This window comes from Balaenoptera borealis, assembly GCF_965194805.1.
Source record: "Balaenoptera borealis genome assembly, chromosome: 15".
NCBI classification, from domain to species: Eukaryota; Metazoa; Chordata; class Mammalia; order Artiodactyla; family Balaenopteridae; genus Balaenoptera; species Balaenoptera borealis.
Genome location: NC_138871.1, coordinates 53,940,679 through 53,958,776, shown reverse-complemented (window position 1 = coordinate 53,958,776; position 18,098 = coordinate 53,940,679). Strand labels below are relative to the sequence as shown.

Genomic DNA, 18,098 nt, shown 5'->3' with positions numbered 1-18,098 from the left:
CCTTGTGCAGCAAAATTGCTTCCAGTTGGGAACCACTGGGACGACACTACCTGTTGGGTATGCATCAGACCTCATTGTTACTGCATCCGGAACATAGTAGACATTCCACAAATGCTGATTCTCCTTCATCCCTCATTCACCCAGCACTCGGCCTGTTGCAGATTCATGGATTGAATGAAGCTGTGACTCTAGGTTTTAGCAGTTTGGGGTGGAAATGCCATGAACTCTCGGGTTGCCCCTACAATGCACTAACAGAGTCACTGTCATTTTCTTAATTGCAGATTGATCTGGAGCCAGAAGGAAGAGTGTATGTGATCATTGATCTCTCGGGGTCATCGGGTGAAGGTAGGAGAGTGTGAGCTCTCGTCATTGTTCTTGTCCATTGACCCTTTTGTCTTTTGGTCTCTCCCTTCCCTCCTTGGCTGAGACATATTACAGTGACATTTAATTAATTGGCACCCTTTAAAGGAAAAGGTTATTTTGAAGATGCTTACGCCTGTGTACCAAAAGGGACCAGCCATCTGTTAGCTTTGGTGGAGCAGAGGGAAGATTTTCGACTTACGGAGTGAGGCCAGTAAAGCAGGCGTTCCTGCGCGCGGCTGCCCAGGCAGGTTTCGGTGGGGCGGCTGCATTCCCCGGAGGTGCGCGTGGGGTCAGTGTGTGTGTGTGTGTGGTGGCCAGGAAGTAACACCAGTTGGTCTCACGGTATTCAGAAATGAAACAAATGAGGTGTCAAATTTCAGAATCAGAAATGTTACTTCTATAAAGAGGGATAAATGAGGAGTTTGGGATTAACATATACACACTACTATATATAATAGATAACCAACAAGGACCTACTGTATAGCACAGGGAACTATACTCAGTATCTTGTAATAATCTATAAGGTAAAAAGAATTTATATGTATATATACATATATATATATATGTATATATACATATATATACATTTTTTTTATGTATATGTGTGTGTGTATAACTGAATCAAAAAAATAAAAATAAAGAAGTGTTACTTCTCTTTACCAGTTCTTTACCCAGGCAAAAGCTCTGCTCTTAAAGAGAAATAATGGGGTGAGGATATCTGCTTCCCACTAGCTGATTAAGTAGGGTATAAATGTTCTCTGATCATTGGATTTTCCTTCTTTCTTCTTCTTACACCCTCTTCTCTCCATCCTGTCTTTGCTCACTTACTACCTTTCAAGGCTTGCCGCGTGGTGAGGGCTGAGCAGTCGGGGTAGAAGGGAAGACTGGACAATAAAACCTTCTCCACGTGGAAACAGGGAGATGGTGGCAGACTTGGGCTCTAGGGAGGTTGGGAACTAGGACTAAAGTTTAGTTACTGGGACCATCTTTCTTCTCCTCTTCTCTCTGTGGGCAGGGGACAGAACAATTGGCTTTAATGTCATGGCAGAAAGATGGGACGAGCCAGGCGGGTTCTTCTTGGCAATGAGAAAAAATAGGGATTAGAGGTTGTGGCCCAAAGGGAAAGGCACAGCTCCTGGCTGGGAGATTTGGGCCTTTTACAGCATCTCCCCAGAATACTGGGGATTATAAGCACAAAGTCACAACCCCACAGTTTTGGGGGTGAAGCTCTAGTTTAAGTTTCTATAATGGAGGAGGGACTATGTAAGCAAATTTAAATGAGCTGGTCAAATGATGCACTTGACAGTGGGGCCTGATGACTTTCATTTAACTAATTTAATCACCTGATTTCAACAGGTGTTCAGAATAATTCAATAATTGTATGTATATGGAGCTCATGATGGAATTCAGTTCTCTCTTAATAGATCTCAATTATTTGGCATAGGTTTAAAACTTTAAACATCCTTCCAAAATTGGTCTCTTAACATTTTCTGCTCTTTATTGCAATTACATTTTGGCGTTTCCAACTTTCCCTCTCTACTCTCAGCTCTGAACAGCCCAGAATAGAAACTATTGTAGAAGATTTGGAGATTTAACAATATTTAGTATGAATTATTCAAGATGTACAAAAGGGCCTAAAGTATAATAAAATGGGTACCAGTGTACCCGCCACCCAGATTAAGAAATAAAGCATCCAGTAATGTAAAGCCTTGCCTTACTTTTAACACAGCGTGTGATCCCAAATTTACCAGACTTCACAATATTACAGTGATCTCCTGATTGTTGATACTGGTGAAACATTTGCTGAGCAAAATCAATCCCCCTTTTTCCTTACATAATGTATATGCAACAGGATAATTAACTAAATATGTATTCCCTGTGCCAAGATGCTGGGCAATCAATGGGAGGCTTGGATTATTTTTTTCTTTGAAAAGATTAACGACTTGCAAAATTATAGAAGACATCCTTTTTAACATTAGAGGGAAAGGATATGGACAAATGAATGAATAAATAAATCAGAAGCAATTGATTTTTTTCTTCTTGCTTCTACAGCTTATTGCATGTGAATGACCAAAGCAGTTTTCACTGGACTGAACTCTTAGCCTATTTTTTTTTATCTCTTTCATCTAAAGAAAATAGAGTTTACTTCAGAAATGCTGACACATGCCAGACTCTGTAAAGTGTTAGCCTGTGTTGCTCTGAAGAAAAGAAGTTTTTCTGCTTTTTCTTAACTGCTGTTTCTGGATTTGGAATTCTTTCTCTGGATAGTGGGAAGGACTTCCAGTAACCTCTTCCTAGAAGCTGACCTTGGTGTGTTCTGTTTGTGTTCTACACATCTGTTCTCCCACTCCTGCTGCTGGGACTGTGAGGGCTCCTGGCCCAGAGGTGGCTTTGTTTTTGGAAGGAATGAGAGGGTAAGAAGAGGAATGGGAGAATGAGTAGCCACAACATTTGCTACCTGGATTGCATGGGAAGGGTCCAGGGCAAAACACGGTTGTCACACCCAGACTATGGACATTCACTGATTCTTATTTAGGTCCCTTTCTTTAGTGAAAATTCCTAACTCTTATTCTGAGAAAGGGTGAAAAAGAGAATTGAAATGAGGCACAGCTGACATTTTCACCGCTCTATTATTCTGCCATCAAGCATCCCTTCAGCTCACCTATTTCAAGTGCTCCAGTCAGTCCCATCAATGGAAAAAAAAGATATTCGTAGCAGTTGCACAAACTTTACACCACATGCAAATACCAAAGAGCCCAGAGAAAGATATGGGGGTGAGACTGTGTGAATACACCCCCTTCTTCTGGGATGTGCTAAAGGATTCTTTTTTCTTGCTTACGCACTGTAGAAAGCCTGGATGTTTACGTCTGCTAGAGCTGGAGTTAATGTGCTTTCTAACTATTTAATAAAATTCCATTGCTTTCATGTCCTGTGCAGTTCATCATAATGGGATTTGACTGGTGTGTGCTTTAGCTAAACCAGGCAACCTAACCCCAGGTGTAAGGGGTCAGGCTGGATGACAGTTAAGGTCATTTCTGGTTATGCAATTTTGATCATCGGTATAATTTGAATAGACATCTATCAGAGCTCAAGGCTGAAGGCTGGCTAATATCTGTAGCCAGTAGAAGGGATTGACAGGTACAGTGCCAGGAACTTTACCTATGTTATCCCATGTAGTAAACCTTCTTAGGATGTTTTGTGTGTTGCTCCAGGCTCGGGTGCCTCTTAGTGTTTGCTTTAAGTAATGACCATGGGGCTTCCTCGTAAACATGGCACTACAGGATCACCAGATACTTAAATCAGAGCATAATTAGCCCAGGCAACAGAAGCATAAACAACAATGGATGTAGTTCTCAATTGTGCAAATTATTATTTCCTGTTGTGGACATTAGTTAATATTTCTTCCTTTTTTGTGATGTAATTTGTATATTACTTCTATTCTTCATAGTAATATGACAGTGAACCATCATTTGCAGGCTCCCAGAGGAGGGGCAGTCAGGGTCTGACCCAGGGGTTTCTAGGCTCTTCTTCCCCCACCTTCCATCCAGGTGTCGTGTTCACCCAGGAGAGTTTTTCAGAGTATTAGACAACAATAGAAAGAACAAGAAGTGGGCCTCAGTGGTATGTTTGGGTCCCCAAACTGTTTCTCCAATAAAATGCCAAAGATACAAAGTAATTGGAATGGTTTTTGCAGCAGGTCCATCACAAATACTGTGGTTAGATCAGGTCGTGGAATGAGTGAGTGCATATTGTGGAAGCAGAAGATGAAGAGGTGGGCTCAGGATCCAGCCCTCTGCCCTTCTTTCTATAGCCACAGGCTTCAGAAAGCATTCAGTATCCTCTCTGGGAGCGGCAGCAGAGAGAAGAAAGAGAGAGCCTTAGGAGTCCGTCAGTCCTGAATGTAAATCCTGGCTCCAGTGCCTACTAGTTTAGAGCTTCAGATTTCTCACCCATCAATGGGGATAATGGGATGTATGGTAGGTACTGTGATAGGACTGCTGTAAGGACAGTGCCCTCACATAAAGGTGATGCTCAATAAATATCCTAAAGGCCCTGGAGACCTGAGGGCAGGGAGGTGAGCAACGTTCTAACCCAGTGCCAAGGAGCAGCAGGCAGGGTATCCAGGGAAGCGGTCTGAGGGCAGGTTTCTGACTCTGGGGTGTGGCATGTGCAAAAGGTCCAAGAACAGAGCAAGGTGACAAAGAGGCAATTCATAGAATAATATCTATATCTGGCAGGGGCTATGAGATTGCTTTTTGCAGAATTCAGACCTTCCCATAGTTTTGCCCCATTTTCTGTCTTTCTCTTTCTTCCCAACCCTTCCCCCATTGATGTATTTCCCAGAAGAACATTCTTTAGCTTGTCTGTGTCCTGTGGCCCTTAATGTTAGAAATGTCTCCGTGTCAGAGCCTGGGCTTGTGCCCTCTCTTCTCAGTGCAGACAGAACATGTTGTCCTTACACTCTCATCGGTCCTGGGTAAAAGCCCTGCATATATTTGAAGGCAGTTATTAAATCTCTCTTCTTCAGGCTGAATCAATCAAACCCCTTAACCTTTCTGAAGAGAGAGTTTAGAAATCTTATCTCATCTTTGCAGCTCTCTTCTGGACTTTTTTTTCAAGTTGCACAGACAGGTAGACATGATCAAACCTGCTTTGCTTCGTTCTAAAATGATAATGTGTGTATAGCAAGTATTACCCCCCTGGTGGGAGATGGTGACTTTGAGAGGTCAAGTGATGTGCCTGAGGCCAAACAGTTGATTACAAGGCCCTGCTGGGTCCAGACCCTAGGCTACCATCCAGGGCCCTGCCTGGATCATGGCCCTAATCATGGCCCCAATAATGAGTTTGCCAACAAAGACCTCCTCACTGCTTTTAACATTTTAGTTCTTTTCTTCAGGAAGCTTTTTACAGAAATAGGAAGGTAAAGTTTATAGCTTTGAATCCAAAGATGACCCAGAAAGTCCCTTTCATAAATAAGCAGATCTCTTTTCCACTCTCTTTGAAATGAAAACTTCCATGGTCCCAGTTCAGGACTGGTCAGCTCCTTCTCAGGCTCTCTGTAAGGTGGATCCATAACTAAGTCTTGGTTGGACTCATCCCAGCAGGTTAGTAATCTTTCTTACCTGTGTCCATGGCAGGCATTAGAGCACTGCCTTCAGGGTTGAAATAGAGAGGTAGGCCTTCCTCTTGACCCTCTGCCACTGGTAGTTTCTATCTAGATAACATCTTTCAGATTCCGGAGTCCCACTGAAGCTTCAGTTCATAAGAATTCTACCCTTTTCCTTAGAATTTCTGCATCATTTAATCCAATGCCTTCTGATGATCAGATAATTAAGAAGAACCATTCATTCAAATGAAAAGTCGTCACTAATGCACTTTAGCAAATGTGCCCAGTTTGGTGCCCATGCTGAATTGGGGGACAGGGAAGTGGAAAATGAGAGACAGCATTTACAAGAACACATGGCCCTTGACTTCAAGGAGCTTGCAATTCAATTAGGAATCCTAGACTTACCTGAAGGACAAAAGCATTAGGGAACAAAGCAAGGCAATATCACATTGAGTGCCTAATTTGGTGTTACCAGGAGTTCCCCAAATGGGAATAAATTGAAGCCAGAATAACCCAAGGAAATTCAAGAAAGAGGCAGGGCTTGGGCTGAAAAGGAAAAGTTAGGTAGACCAGATTGACAGGGAAGAAGCAGGGAGGCCATTCTTTTTTTTTTTCTTTTTTTAATACTTATTTATTTGGCTACACCGGGTCATAGTGGCTGCACAAGGGATCTTCATTGCCACATGTGGGCTCCTAGTTGCGGCATGTGGGACCTAGTTCCCTGACCAGGGATCTAACCCCGGGCCTCCTGCATCAGAAGCGCAGAGTCTTAACCACTGGACCACCAGGAAAGTCCCAGGGAGGCCATTCTGAGTAGAGGGGATCATGTCATCATTATCAAAGACAGCTTTGAAGCTCTTATTTTTAGGTAAGTCTGGAGAGACACGATAAATTAAATAGATGCAATTTTGTGTTCTCAAGGAGCTTCCAAACAAAGACAGTCATCAGTGTGGCGGACAGACATTTTCAAACAAGAAAATGAAATACCTTAAATGATTAAGCTGTATTTGAAGACTGAAGGCAGTTCTTTCTGGGTGTGTCTTCATGGTCAAGGCTTCTCACTCACCTTGGTCACCAGGGAGAAGGGATGTTCTAGGTCAAGTATGGTCAAGTCTGGGACATTGAGTAGAGCACATTTTATAAGCATGGGACTTAAGTGATTAGGTCAAGCCTGGTACAGGCATCCCTTTATATCTTTTCTGCACTCTCTTGTTTCTCCCTCAGCAGTCTTATGGAGTCCCATGGTAAGCCCTCCACCACCCTCAACCTTCTCCTCCTCTCCAGACTATCTAGCTAGTGTCCCGGCATCAAGCCCTGACACTCCCACCCTTTTCAAGTTCTGTCCAGTCTCTAATGAGAAACATTGCTTGACATGTTAAAGGGAGCCCTTACCCTCCCAAATCGGGGATTTCAAAGTCAGGCACTTGCTCCAAGGAGCTGATGCGTCTGCCTCCTGTGAGGTGCCTCAGGCAATAAGACGGTGGTCCTGCTCACCCCACAGGGTCCCCAGACATCCATGGACAAGTTGGATTCTCCAGTAGCATGTGGGGAACAGAAACAACCTCAGTTTGATAAGGGTGGAAATAACAAAAGTCAGATGTTCAAAAACATTGATCTTGCAATGTGTACCCCGCATTCCCCCCACCCAGCATCACTACTTGCCGTTGATACTCAGACTCAGGGAGTGGGCCTCTTTTTTACAGATTTTTGTCTCCATCCTTTGCCCTGATAGAATAAATGCTTGTTCTTGGAAGTGGCCATATGCACCAGATGAGATAGGGGGAGTCAGCTTGAAAGCAATGAGTAGTGAACCCCCATCAAGAGGTTTATAATGTCACAGAGACAATGCTAAAATGCTTGATGAGAAATAAGCCAAGAAACCCTCATTTCCTTCCAGATAGGCTCGAGGTGCACGGCAGTTCCTCTGAAATGAATCATCCACAGTTAACAACACCAAATGCCAACCATTAGCAGATGAAAAACAGAACTGAATCCTGAGTGTTTGGAGAGCCCTTTAGGATCACTACCAAAGCCTCCTTCCTCTCGGCCATTATGGGAGCGTAGATGTGCATTTTCTATTGACTTGTGTGCCTGTTTTACTAATGAAGTAATTGAAGGAGGAATACTCACGTTGAAGAAATAAGCTTATAGAGAGGGTGGGTTTATAATAGATCCTTAGTCAAGAAGTGAGCCCCGTGTTTCCTGGCGTGGCCTCCAATTCTGTCTCTGTTGTCTTGCTATACATCATTTCTGTGTCTTATAAAGAAGATCGTTTCAGGAAATTCATGTTTGCATCTCAGATGGTACTGAGTCAAAGTGGCTTATAATTTAATTGTTTACTGTTGTTGATGTCCTTGTGATTTGGCTTAAAACAAAAGGGTATTTCCATTCATCTAACCTAATTTAGAGAGTTGTCTTTCAGGACCAATTACTTTATTCTTTTATCCAGTTGAAATTGGCCAGTGCTGACAGTTTTATTGATTTTCCTTATTACCTAGCTTCGTTGAAACATTCACATTTTCACAATCAAGTGCATTCACCATCTTATTCAAGCTGCTAACACTGGGGCTTTTATTTTCCTCCTTTATTATAAATCTTTGGTGTGAGCTTGTCGGGGCCTGTGAGGGTGTGTGCTTTTGCCCATATACATAGAGCTGAGAACGAACATCTGTGAATCTCCTATTCTAGCTCCCCTTCGTCCTCATTGTCCCTCATTGGAGTCATCATTTATTTACTTATCTAAGAAGTACTAGGCCCTGGGAGTATAGAGTTAATGAAGATGGTCCCTGCTCTAGGGCATCTGTACTCTTACAGAAGGAGGCAGGCACTAGACCAGTAAAGCGCAGTAACGTGTTTTATCAGTTGGGTAGCTGTTGGGAGAACAGGGTGCAGTGGGACCGCCACAGAGACTGCTCTTTCTAGAGTAGCAGTCAGTAATTGACAAGCACCGATACTTCCTTCCACGTGCTCTCATCAGCTCCATGGCAACCCTGAAAGGCAGGTAATAACTGTTATCCTCTTTTCTTGGTTGAGGAGACAGAGCCGCTGCCCACTGAAGGTGCATCCGATCAAAAGATAAAATAAAGGAAGAGTAGGACTTGATTTACCAAAATGTGAACTTTCCAGGAATACATCTGATTTATAAATTAATTTATTCAACATAGAGCTATTGGGCACCTTTGCCAGTTACTCTTCTCAGTACTAGGGGCACAGAAGTGAACAGTGAAAATGGAAATTCCTGTCCTTAGGCGCCTTCCATTCTAGTGGACATGCTTGCCTGTGTGTCAGCTGTCTCTTCAAGATACATCACACACTGGGAACAGCAGTTGTCTCTGGGGAAGGGAAAGGGTGAATTTAGAAAGGAGGAAACCTTTCTTGTCAATGCCGATAATCTTGGTTTTCTTTCCCATTGATGTGTATGAGCTGCTAAAACGATTACTTAGAAAATTTGAAACAAAATGAATTAGGTGGAAATGTGACCATTCCCATACATACGGAGACCATGACTTGCCCATGGCCAGAGGTTATGACAGGTTTCAGAAGACCCAGGCAGAGAGGAATGACCGGCTTAATCCACAGCATGAACGTCTAAGGGCAGGGAGCTCAGAAATAATGCACATGGCCCACTTCATGTCCTCCATCGCTCAAGACACCTCTGATTTCGAGTGGGAAATACTGAAATTCAGGATTCCCTCCAATAGTGCCTGTCACCGAGGACTGAATGCTCCCAACATGGAGAGGCAGGGGCGCTAGGTAGCCAGACTCCATGGAGCAAGTGATGGATGAACGACGCACACAGAGCGTTCACTCCAGGGAGCCGCTGGCCTCTGCATGCCCAGTCCTGCTGCTGAGAGGCTGCACCCCTCTGGATGGACAATCCCACGTGGGTGTTTTTACTAGTGCCAGGCAGCACTCTCCAGCGTTTAGGGTCAGCTGCTCCTGTCCCAAGCTTGGCCATCTCCACACACCGAGAGGCTTAACTAGCTGGGGTCCCTTCTGCCCAGCTAAGCAGGGCGCACTGGCTGTCAGTGGGTTATTCCTACTCTCCAGACACTCAAGTTTGCCTGTTTCCTGACACTGAGAATAATGGTGATGTTTAGTTCAGAGAGCTGTTGTCTGCAGCAGAAACCCATGGTCTCGACTATTAGCCAGGTATAACTTCTTTGGGAACTGTCAGGAAGAATGAAGTCAGGGGAAGTTAAGTCTGCTTTCAGGTGTATCTGTGTGTTATTGGGACTAGGATTTCGTAGACACCTGGATTTTAGCTTTTGTTCCACAGTTAGTTAATTACTGAATGTACCGATTGATTCAACAGATGTATCTGCAGAGTCTGTTGCCTGCCCGGCACCATGCAAGAGCTGGAGAAACAAAGATGTTAAAGACATAGGCCTTGCCCTTGAGGAGCTCCCAAGCTAGGGCATGTTGGGCAACAAGTCATCTGTTCCACTTGGACCTCCGTGGCCTCCTTGGTACATAGAGAGGGAGGTGGGACTAACGGCCCCTTGGCTCTCTGCAGTGCTGAGTTAAAACCAAGAGAAGTTTGCATAGAGCTGGGCACCTGGAAGGAGGAAGGGAGAGAGAACAAAAATTTTAAGCCAAATCTCTGTACAGAGATTATTTTATTTAAGCGTAAATGGATCTGCCATTTTATCATCCCTATTTTACAGATGGGAAAACTGAGGCTTAAAGAGTTTTAAGAATGTGAATCACCCGGATCCTGTGAAGATGCAGATTCCAACTCAGTGGGCCTGGGGTGGGGTCTGAGGGGGACAACACTTTGAGGAGTGAGAGACTCTTAAGACCTGTGATTTCCCCTCTGAACCAGTTTCTATGGGATTGAAAATTAAGAGGGAAATCTGCTTTCTCTCTTCCCCAACTTCCAATCATTTAGTCTTTCTCAAAGTCAAGAATTTTGAATCCCTTTTTGTTTAGTATCCTTCCCCCCACCTTCTCCTTTCTTCTGGAAAAGGGCTAGAAAGGCACTTGGCATATTCTTAGGGAGGTAGGCAACGTCCAGGCCCTGGTGTTCCAGTCCCGGCTTTAATCATCCGCAGAAGGTCAAAATGGATAGCATCAGTGTTCTTCAGCTAGGAGAACAGGCACCAGTTTATGCCAGGAAACCAAAAAGCAACCAGTCAGGGTATTGGATTTTTTTGTTTGTTTTTCTATAAATACCCTCAAGTATTGAGTGGTGCTTGAATTTGATTCCACTGTGCTAATTTTCTCCTGGTTCCTGGGGCTTTAATTAAAATAACTCACCCAGGGACCTTGCTAAAACTTACCTCTACGTGATCCTCCTCTGAGGTAGGCAAGTTGCACCTGCCTTTAATGGATGGGGAAACGCAGGGGGAGTTCTGGGTTAGGTGCTGGGTACACAGTAGGGGCATAATTTTTAACTTGTCGCATAAATGAATGCGTGACTAAATGAAATAACAGAAGTGTCACTATGAAAGGAAATTATGGAGATAAACAAGATGTTGGGACTGATGTTGCTTTGGATAACCTGTTGTTTCATATTCCAGTGTACAGTCAGTTTCGCGGGTGGGCGTGGGCCTGCATGATTACTTTCTGTGCCTGGTACTTATTAGGGGCGCTCTGAGGCCACCTCAGGGTCTCCACATGCACCAAGTCCCCTATTATAATATCCTGTCCCCTTCCTGTTAATTCAACTTCTTCTCTGTTCTTTCAGAATTTGATTTCAAGTTTGTCTCCTCCTGGGGGCCTTCCCACGCCGGCCCACCCACCCCAGCATGCTGGTTCACACACTGTGCTCCCACACTCCACTCCTCTGTGTCTTTCTGTACAAGCATGTACTCAGATATTTACATTGTGTCTATAACTAGAGTCCTGGTTGTACCCTGCCTACCCCAGTGAGCCACAAGTTATTCAAGGGCAGAGCCTTCTGGAACATGGGCTTCGAGCTGAGAGCTGGTCCAGTGCACATGAGGCTCCCGGCTGGTCTCGTGATATAGCCGCGCTGAGCTCAGGGTGCTGTCCTGCCATTCGGACTACACAAAGCCAGACTGGGAACAAGGGCCATCTCTGTAGCTGGGGCCTCTTTGTCCACCGGAGAGCCAGACAACCCCAAGCCACTGTGGGCCTGGCTATCATGACGGCACCGACAAAGTCCATGGGAGTCCTGATATCACAGGGCCTTGTAGTGCTGGGCACAAGGCCCCCAGTTAGTTACACTGAATTCAGCATAAGCAGCCTTCTGATGAAGTGTAGTGGGAGCAACCTCTTTACTGAAATCAGAAGCTTGGATTCTGTTCCTGGCCCTGCTTCTAACCGGCCGGTTGAAGGTGAACAAATGATTGTTTCTGGCCCTCAGCTGGATTGCATCAAAGGCGTTAAGATGCTATGATTCAGTGAATGCTCAGGATTTTGGATTCTCAGATTTAAGACTCTCTGAATACAGGTGTGAGCCAATGAGAAGGTTTCCTAATCTCTCTTTATACTTATCATGAGGGAGCCAGACTCAGTTATTCCTCACCAAAGCACAGGACCCTGAGTAGTGGGTGAGGCATGGTGGGTATCTTAAGAACTTAAAGTGTTGCCAAGACAAATAGGGAGAGAACTTATCCTGTGGCTCCTTAGGGCAGCTCTGGGACCAGAGGGGTAGAAGTTACAGGGAGGCAACTTTAAGCTTAGTTTAGTAACTACTCGTTAGCAGTTAAGTACATCTGAGCAGTAAGTAGGGAGCTTTCCATCTCTGCAGGTATTCAGATACTGAACGAGCGTTTTAAAAAATTGTAGAAAAGATTCCTCTTCTAATAGTCTTTTGTAAGATGTGAATATCTGTAAATAACAACTTCCATAAGTATCTACAAATGGAGGATAAGGTAACTGTTTATCTTATTTGAAAAAAATCCAAGGTCTGCCTGGAAAAAAAGGTAGAGAAAAGAGTGTATGAAATAATGGGAAAAGGGAATCAGTTGGATCGCAGCATCTATTTACAGAATAGTTCTATTTCTTGAAAATTTAGTCAAAAATGGAAGTGTTGAAGCTTGAGTCTTATTTCCAAAGATCTAGGGGAGGATTCTATTTTAGTGGACCCCAAATTGTGTGAACCCCTCCTGGAAGCCTTTTTTTAAGTGGAATAATCTCTTGTAACACCAATCTCGCTCCTTAATTCTCTCTCACATGGGGATGCACGTGGAGTTCAATTAAAGAGTGGTCCATTGGTTGAGCAGGCCCATGTGGGGGAAGGAAAAAGGGCAACAGAGGTCCCTGACTCGAGGGAAAACATCATTTTGTCATGCTTGTCCATGTCTGCTGGGAGGTAAGGATTTTCTCCTTAAACTTATGAGGGTATTGCGTGGAAGCTACAGAAGTGGGAAGAAACTGAGGTTTCTTTGCCTCTTAGCCTCTTGCCCTGAGAAAGGGTTTGATTTTGGGTAGATAGCTTCTCACTATGGTGGGTGATGATGCCATGAACAGGCTAAACCATTTACTGCCTATGTGAGGTGGAGGTACCAGGAAGGTAGTTGACACCCTGCCCCCAACCATTGACCTACCTTTTACCTAATGCTTGAAATTACCTTCAGAGCTTTCACACTGTTGTTGTTTTTTGATGCCATTACGTAGTTAACTCCTCCTTCCCTCAAAAAAACAAAAACAAGAACAAACAAAACAAAAACAAACCAAACCCAAAGAACAAACCCTTGTAGAAAGATGAAATCCTGTCTTTTTAACCTCCTCATGCATGAAGTACCAGCAGCCAGGTTTGCAGTCCCCTAATTTTGTGCATGTTGCTTTCTAAAAAAACATGTCTGAAGGGCAAAGGAGTGAAAGTTTGAATAACTGAGTTAAATGTTACAATGGGAGATTCCATTCCCAGAAAATGAAAGTATCTTACAAAATCCTCTCATCATGTCTCATTGTGTAGACACAATTTTTAGTAATATTTCCAGCATCTTTTTTTTCTCATTTGGTCATATGGGCAGCGTGTCAACCTGCTTAAGTGCTAGGAGGATCCAGCTGAGGCTAAATAGGGGCCTTTGCAGCCCCCTGAGGACCCTTTGCTGATTTGCTCTGTTCTCTAAAGGAGAAAAGATGCATCTTATCACAGGGGCCAATATTTTCACTTTTTTCCTTACCCATCATTTTTATTTAACAAAAAAGGGCAGGAGCAATAAAATATTCAACAAATGCACAAGCGCTTTCTTTAGACTAAACTCTGAGAAGGCCAGGACTGTGTCTATTTTGGTCTTTGCTGGACTTTCTTGGCCTTAGTGCCAGCGTACAGCAGTGCTTAGGACATATTTGTTCCAGGAATTAATGAGTGACCACTGTCCAGGTGAACGTGGCGAAGGTGTGGAGGCGGCACCGGGGTTTGGCAGGCAGAGAGCACTGCTGTGAAATGTCATTGCTGGCTGGTGGCGAGTGTCCCTTTTTGGCCTGTGTGTTGTTTGAAGGCGAAAAGTATGAAAGTCAAGAACTGCCTGTAATAGGTGGGTTTGGGGTCACCAGGGCCGTCGGCAGTGCGCCTGGAGCCTGGAAGACAGACTTCACCTGCTTAATTACAGATGGCCATCTAGCTGCTCGACCTCTCCCTGGCTGTAATTATGGCCCTTGTAGCCACTATACTGCCAGGCCAACTAGAATCACCTAGCGCTGCCTAGAGAGGGACCTATTTTGCTTTTATTTTTAATTTTTTAAAACAGAAATCAAACCAATGTCCTTTGGATTTAACACTCACTTCCTATACTGCATGAGGCCTTCACCAGGCTTCCTTGCCTTGGAAAACCAACAAATGATAACGCTTTTGTTTGACTTAAGGAAAAAATACCCTCGGTGATTTGTTTCCCTTGAATCAATCTGTCCTTTGGGATTAATCTAAATCAGCCTTACTTTCCCTCCCTCCCGCTAGTCATATGTACCTATGAGCCAGATTAAGAAAAAACGTTTCCGGTGCCTTTGCAGCCTCCGGGGCCCTTCACTGACCTTGTCTTTGCCTTTTCTTCCCCAAAGGTAACTACTATCCTGAATTTTGTGTTAAATTATTTTTTTTTGCATTTCTTTATGATTTTACCACCTATATGCACGTTTTCTTAAATAATATATTGTTTTGTCTTACCTACTTTTTAGTTTTTTTAAGAGTACCATCCTATATAAATTCTTTGATTCATCCATATTGATGTGTGACTGTAGTTCATATCATTCCATTTATTAATAGATCAAAATTCATTTATCCATTTTCCTATTCATGGACATCTGGGTTATTTTCACGTTTTTGCTATTAGGGACAATACTGTATTCTGGGGCACACTTGCACCTATAGTTTTCTACATTATTTACTTAGGTGTGGAACTGATGTTTCAAAAGGTCTTTGCATGTCCAACGTTACTAAGTAATGATAAATTATTTACTAGGTAATGATAAATTGTTTTCCAAAGTGACTAAACCAGTGGATGCTACCACCAGACATAAATGTACTTTAGTTTGCAGTTTCCTGTTACTTTATATCCTCACAAATACTTTAAAACAGACTTTTAAATTTCTGCCAGCGTGGTGGGTGGTGTGTCATTATACTTTTAATTTGTATTTCTCTGATTATTAGTGAAATTGAGAATCTTTTCATGTATCTACAGGTTTTTGATCTTTCCTGAAAAATATCTGTTCATTCCTTTGGTGCATTTTTCTGTTATGCTTTTGGTCTTATTGCTTCAGAGGCAGTTATATTTGTTGCAAACATCTCCCCCTAATTTGTAGCTAATTTTTCACTTTCTGTACAGCCAACTGATAAATAGAAATCCAAAGAATGAAACTTGGTGGACCTTGAACAAGTCATTTTTCACGTCTGGGCTTCTGTTTCTGCTTAGGTAAATGAGCACACTGATGCATCCCACCCAACAGTGAGTGATGGTAAAATGGGTTCATATGCAGGAAGGCACATTTTGAAAGTAAAACACCAAATACGTATATAGAAAGTCTAGTTTTCTTTCTACATTATCATACTGCCGCCATTTTTATACTAAAACATACTCTTTGGGACTATTTTTTGTTTTTGAGCTGCTTTTTTTAATAGCACTTGGTGCTTTTTTAAAATTGTTTGTTCACTTATTTGTTTGTCCCTCTAGCATGTAAGTCCCAGAAGGCAAGAATTTTATCTTACTTGTTTATCACTGCATCCCTAGCAACTTGGAATAGTGCTTGGCACATAGTAGGTGCTCAAAAAATATTTGTTCAATGAATGACTAAGCCAGTGGTGTTAGTAGTAGTCATGATACCATTGCTATGTAATCATCCAAATGCTGTTTTTAGGATTTGCTCCCTGTTCAAATAACTTTCAAAATGATGCAGTGTATTGTTCAGTGTATCTCCGGCCTTTTCCTTTCCAGAGAGGGTGGGTGGAGCCAGAGGAAGGGAATTGTGCCCTAGGGAATCTGAGAGCTCAGTTTTTAGACTTATAGCTGGGGCCCCCTGATGGGCTGGCACTCCTCTGAGGGCAGATTTCTAGGGTGAGACCAGAATTTCCCAGGCTATTTTTTTTTTTTTTCTCCTTCTGCATGGTCTTTGTCAAATTTGCTGCTTTTTCAAACCCAGTTGGCTTTTGCTTTGTTGCTATGGAAACCGGAGCTGGTAGTTTGGGGGAAATATGTGTGCACGTGAGTGCTGGGGGAGGGGTGTGTTGTGGAAGTGGAGGAGAACCAGAGCTGGGTGGTGGCCATGGACATGGAGTAAGTGAGGACAGCAGGAAGAGACAGAAGTCTCTGGGAAGGCCCTGCCCACTTGGGCAGTAACTCTCTTCAGAGAGCTTTTGATTTCGAATGGTGCACACTTGGGGAACAGGCATCTCTTTGTAGATCTGCAGGGCTCCCCTGGCTCCAGTCCAGCCCTTCAGTGGAACATCTGGAAAGCCTTGGTCCCTCCCCATGCCAGAGTCGCTGAGCCCTGGAGACAGCGATCAATGACCTCTTCTTGGCTGCTCCTTAACCCGTGTCCCAGACAAGCGTTTTTTTGGGAACCAGTGAGTAACGCAGATCTTTGATGCCAAGGCTTGTGGGCTGCTGCAGGAAGACTTTCACTTTTGCTAAAAGGGCGGGAGCAGAGAAAGGGTCTGTGTAGGGAAAGCAATGAGGATTTGGCTTTTCAGGAAATCAGAGCCTAAGCAGGGAGCCCTGCTTCCTGCTCACTGGTTTTCTGGCTGAGAAAACAGCAAGCTGAGCTATTGCCTAATGTTAATGCTCCTTCAAGCTGGGGCTGATATTAAGGTTGGGGGTGGGCTTGAGGCTGGAGACTAATTTGGTTCTCACCTCCGCAGGCAATCCTTGAAACCCCTGGGAGATAATTCTGAAAAAGCACAGGGTGATTTTTATTTTATGCATATAATTTATCACACACTGGGTTGTGCTGAAAACAGTGAAAAGAATTTACGATATATAATAGATTGGGATAAATATGCCATGTGATTACCTGTTCTGCAGTAATGTTTTATAACCCATGTGTTACGTTGCACATTTAATATTTATCATAAAAAATACACGTATACACAATAGAAAAAACATAGAAGAGTAGAAATGCCCTTAACCTATCCCTCAATAAATGGCCTCGTCCTACTTGAGGTCAGGTGCCCAAGATCAGTTTACCTTCAGTGTCATTAAAATAAGAGCTCTTGTTTTTCTTGCATATGGTAGGTATTCAGTAAGTGCCACTTGAACTGTTGATAGGAATACAATTAGTTTCCCTTGACCCAGAAATTCTGCTGCAGGTTTATCCCACTGGCAAACCTGCTGAGGTGATGTAAAGACAAATCACCAGATTTGAAACAGAAAAATGTAGAAAACAAGGTAAATGTCTATAGCTAAGGAGCATTTTGTACCTCCCTATAATGGAATAATAAGCAACTTATAAATTTTTAAGGCTGATTTGTATATATTAATGGGGAAATATGTTCAAAATAAATGGTTAAATTAATAAAGTTGGAATAGTGTGTGTAATGTCATTTGTGCAAAAAGAAACACACATACATACACACACACTAGACTTATGTACACAAAAACTTTTACCTCTGAAAAGTGGGAAGGCAGACCAAAGGACTTTTGCTTTCCTCCCATGTCCTTTGAACTCATTGATCTTTTTCCCTTGAGCTTATAAATATTTTAAATCTGTTCTTCTGAATTCCTCATTATATTGCCTCCTAGTATACATGACTACCTTTCCCCCAACAATTTGCTCCTCCCTCTCCCTTCCGGGCCTCAGCACCTGCATAACACCTCCTGGACCCTCCCTGGTGTGGTTTGTTCTCCTTTCTGAAGCCCCACAGAACTCCCTGGTCATACAACTCAGCAATGCATTAGGCCTCTCTGAGGTCGTTCTCTTCCTTATTTGGTGGTGTCGACTACCGGCCAACCAGACTGTCAGGAGGGAAGACGGTACTGGATATGAGACGGCATCAGGTACTAGCCACCTGTGCAGTCTGAGAGGTAGGGGTCTCTTTGCCTGGCTCTTTTGGCTTCCCGTGTCCCTGGAACTGGAGTCTGAGCCACTGATTTTACGGCCCATTTCCAAGGGCTGCCGGGCTAGGAAACCTATGTCTAGGTCACCCCACAGGTGATGTAAATAAGGGTGCAAGGCCCAGGGCTTTGGGTGCTGCGGTAAGGGCAGGTAGCTCATTTACCAAAGT

At 43.5% G+C, this 18,098-nt stretch overlaps 1 protein-coding gene across 3 annotated transcripts in view; it reads left to right on the top strand.

The window, feature by feature from the left end:
- Nucleotides 1–18,098, top strand: part of PRKCE (protein kinase C epsilon) — a 596,864-nt gene that overhangs the window by 185,265 nt on the left and 393,501 nt on the right. For all 3 annotated transcript variants that reach the window (XM_082358123.1, XM_082358124.1, XM_082358125.1), the window contains one exon: nucleotides 282–345. In XM_082358123.1, the coding sequence (XP_082214249.1) occupies nucleotides 282–345 (64 nt within the window). The remainder of the gene's footprint in view (nucleotides 1–281; nucleotides 346–18,098) is intronic.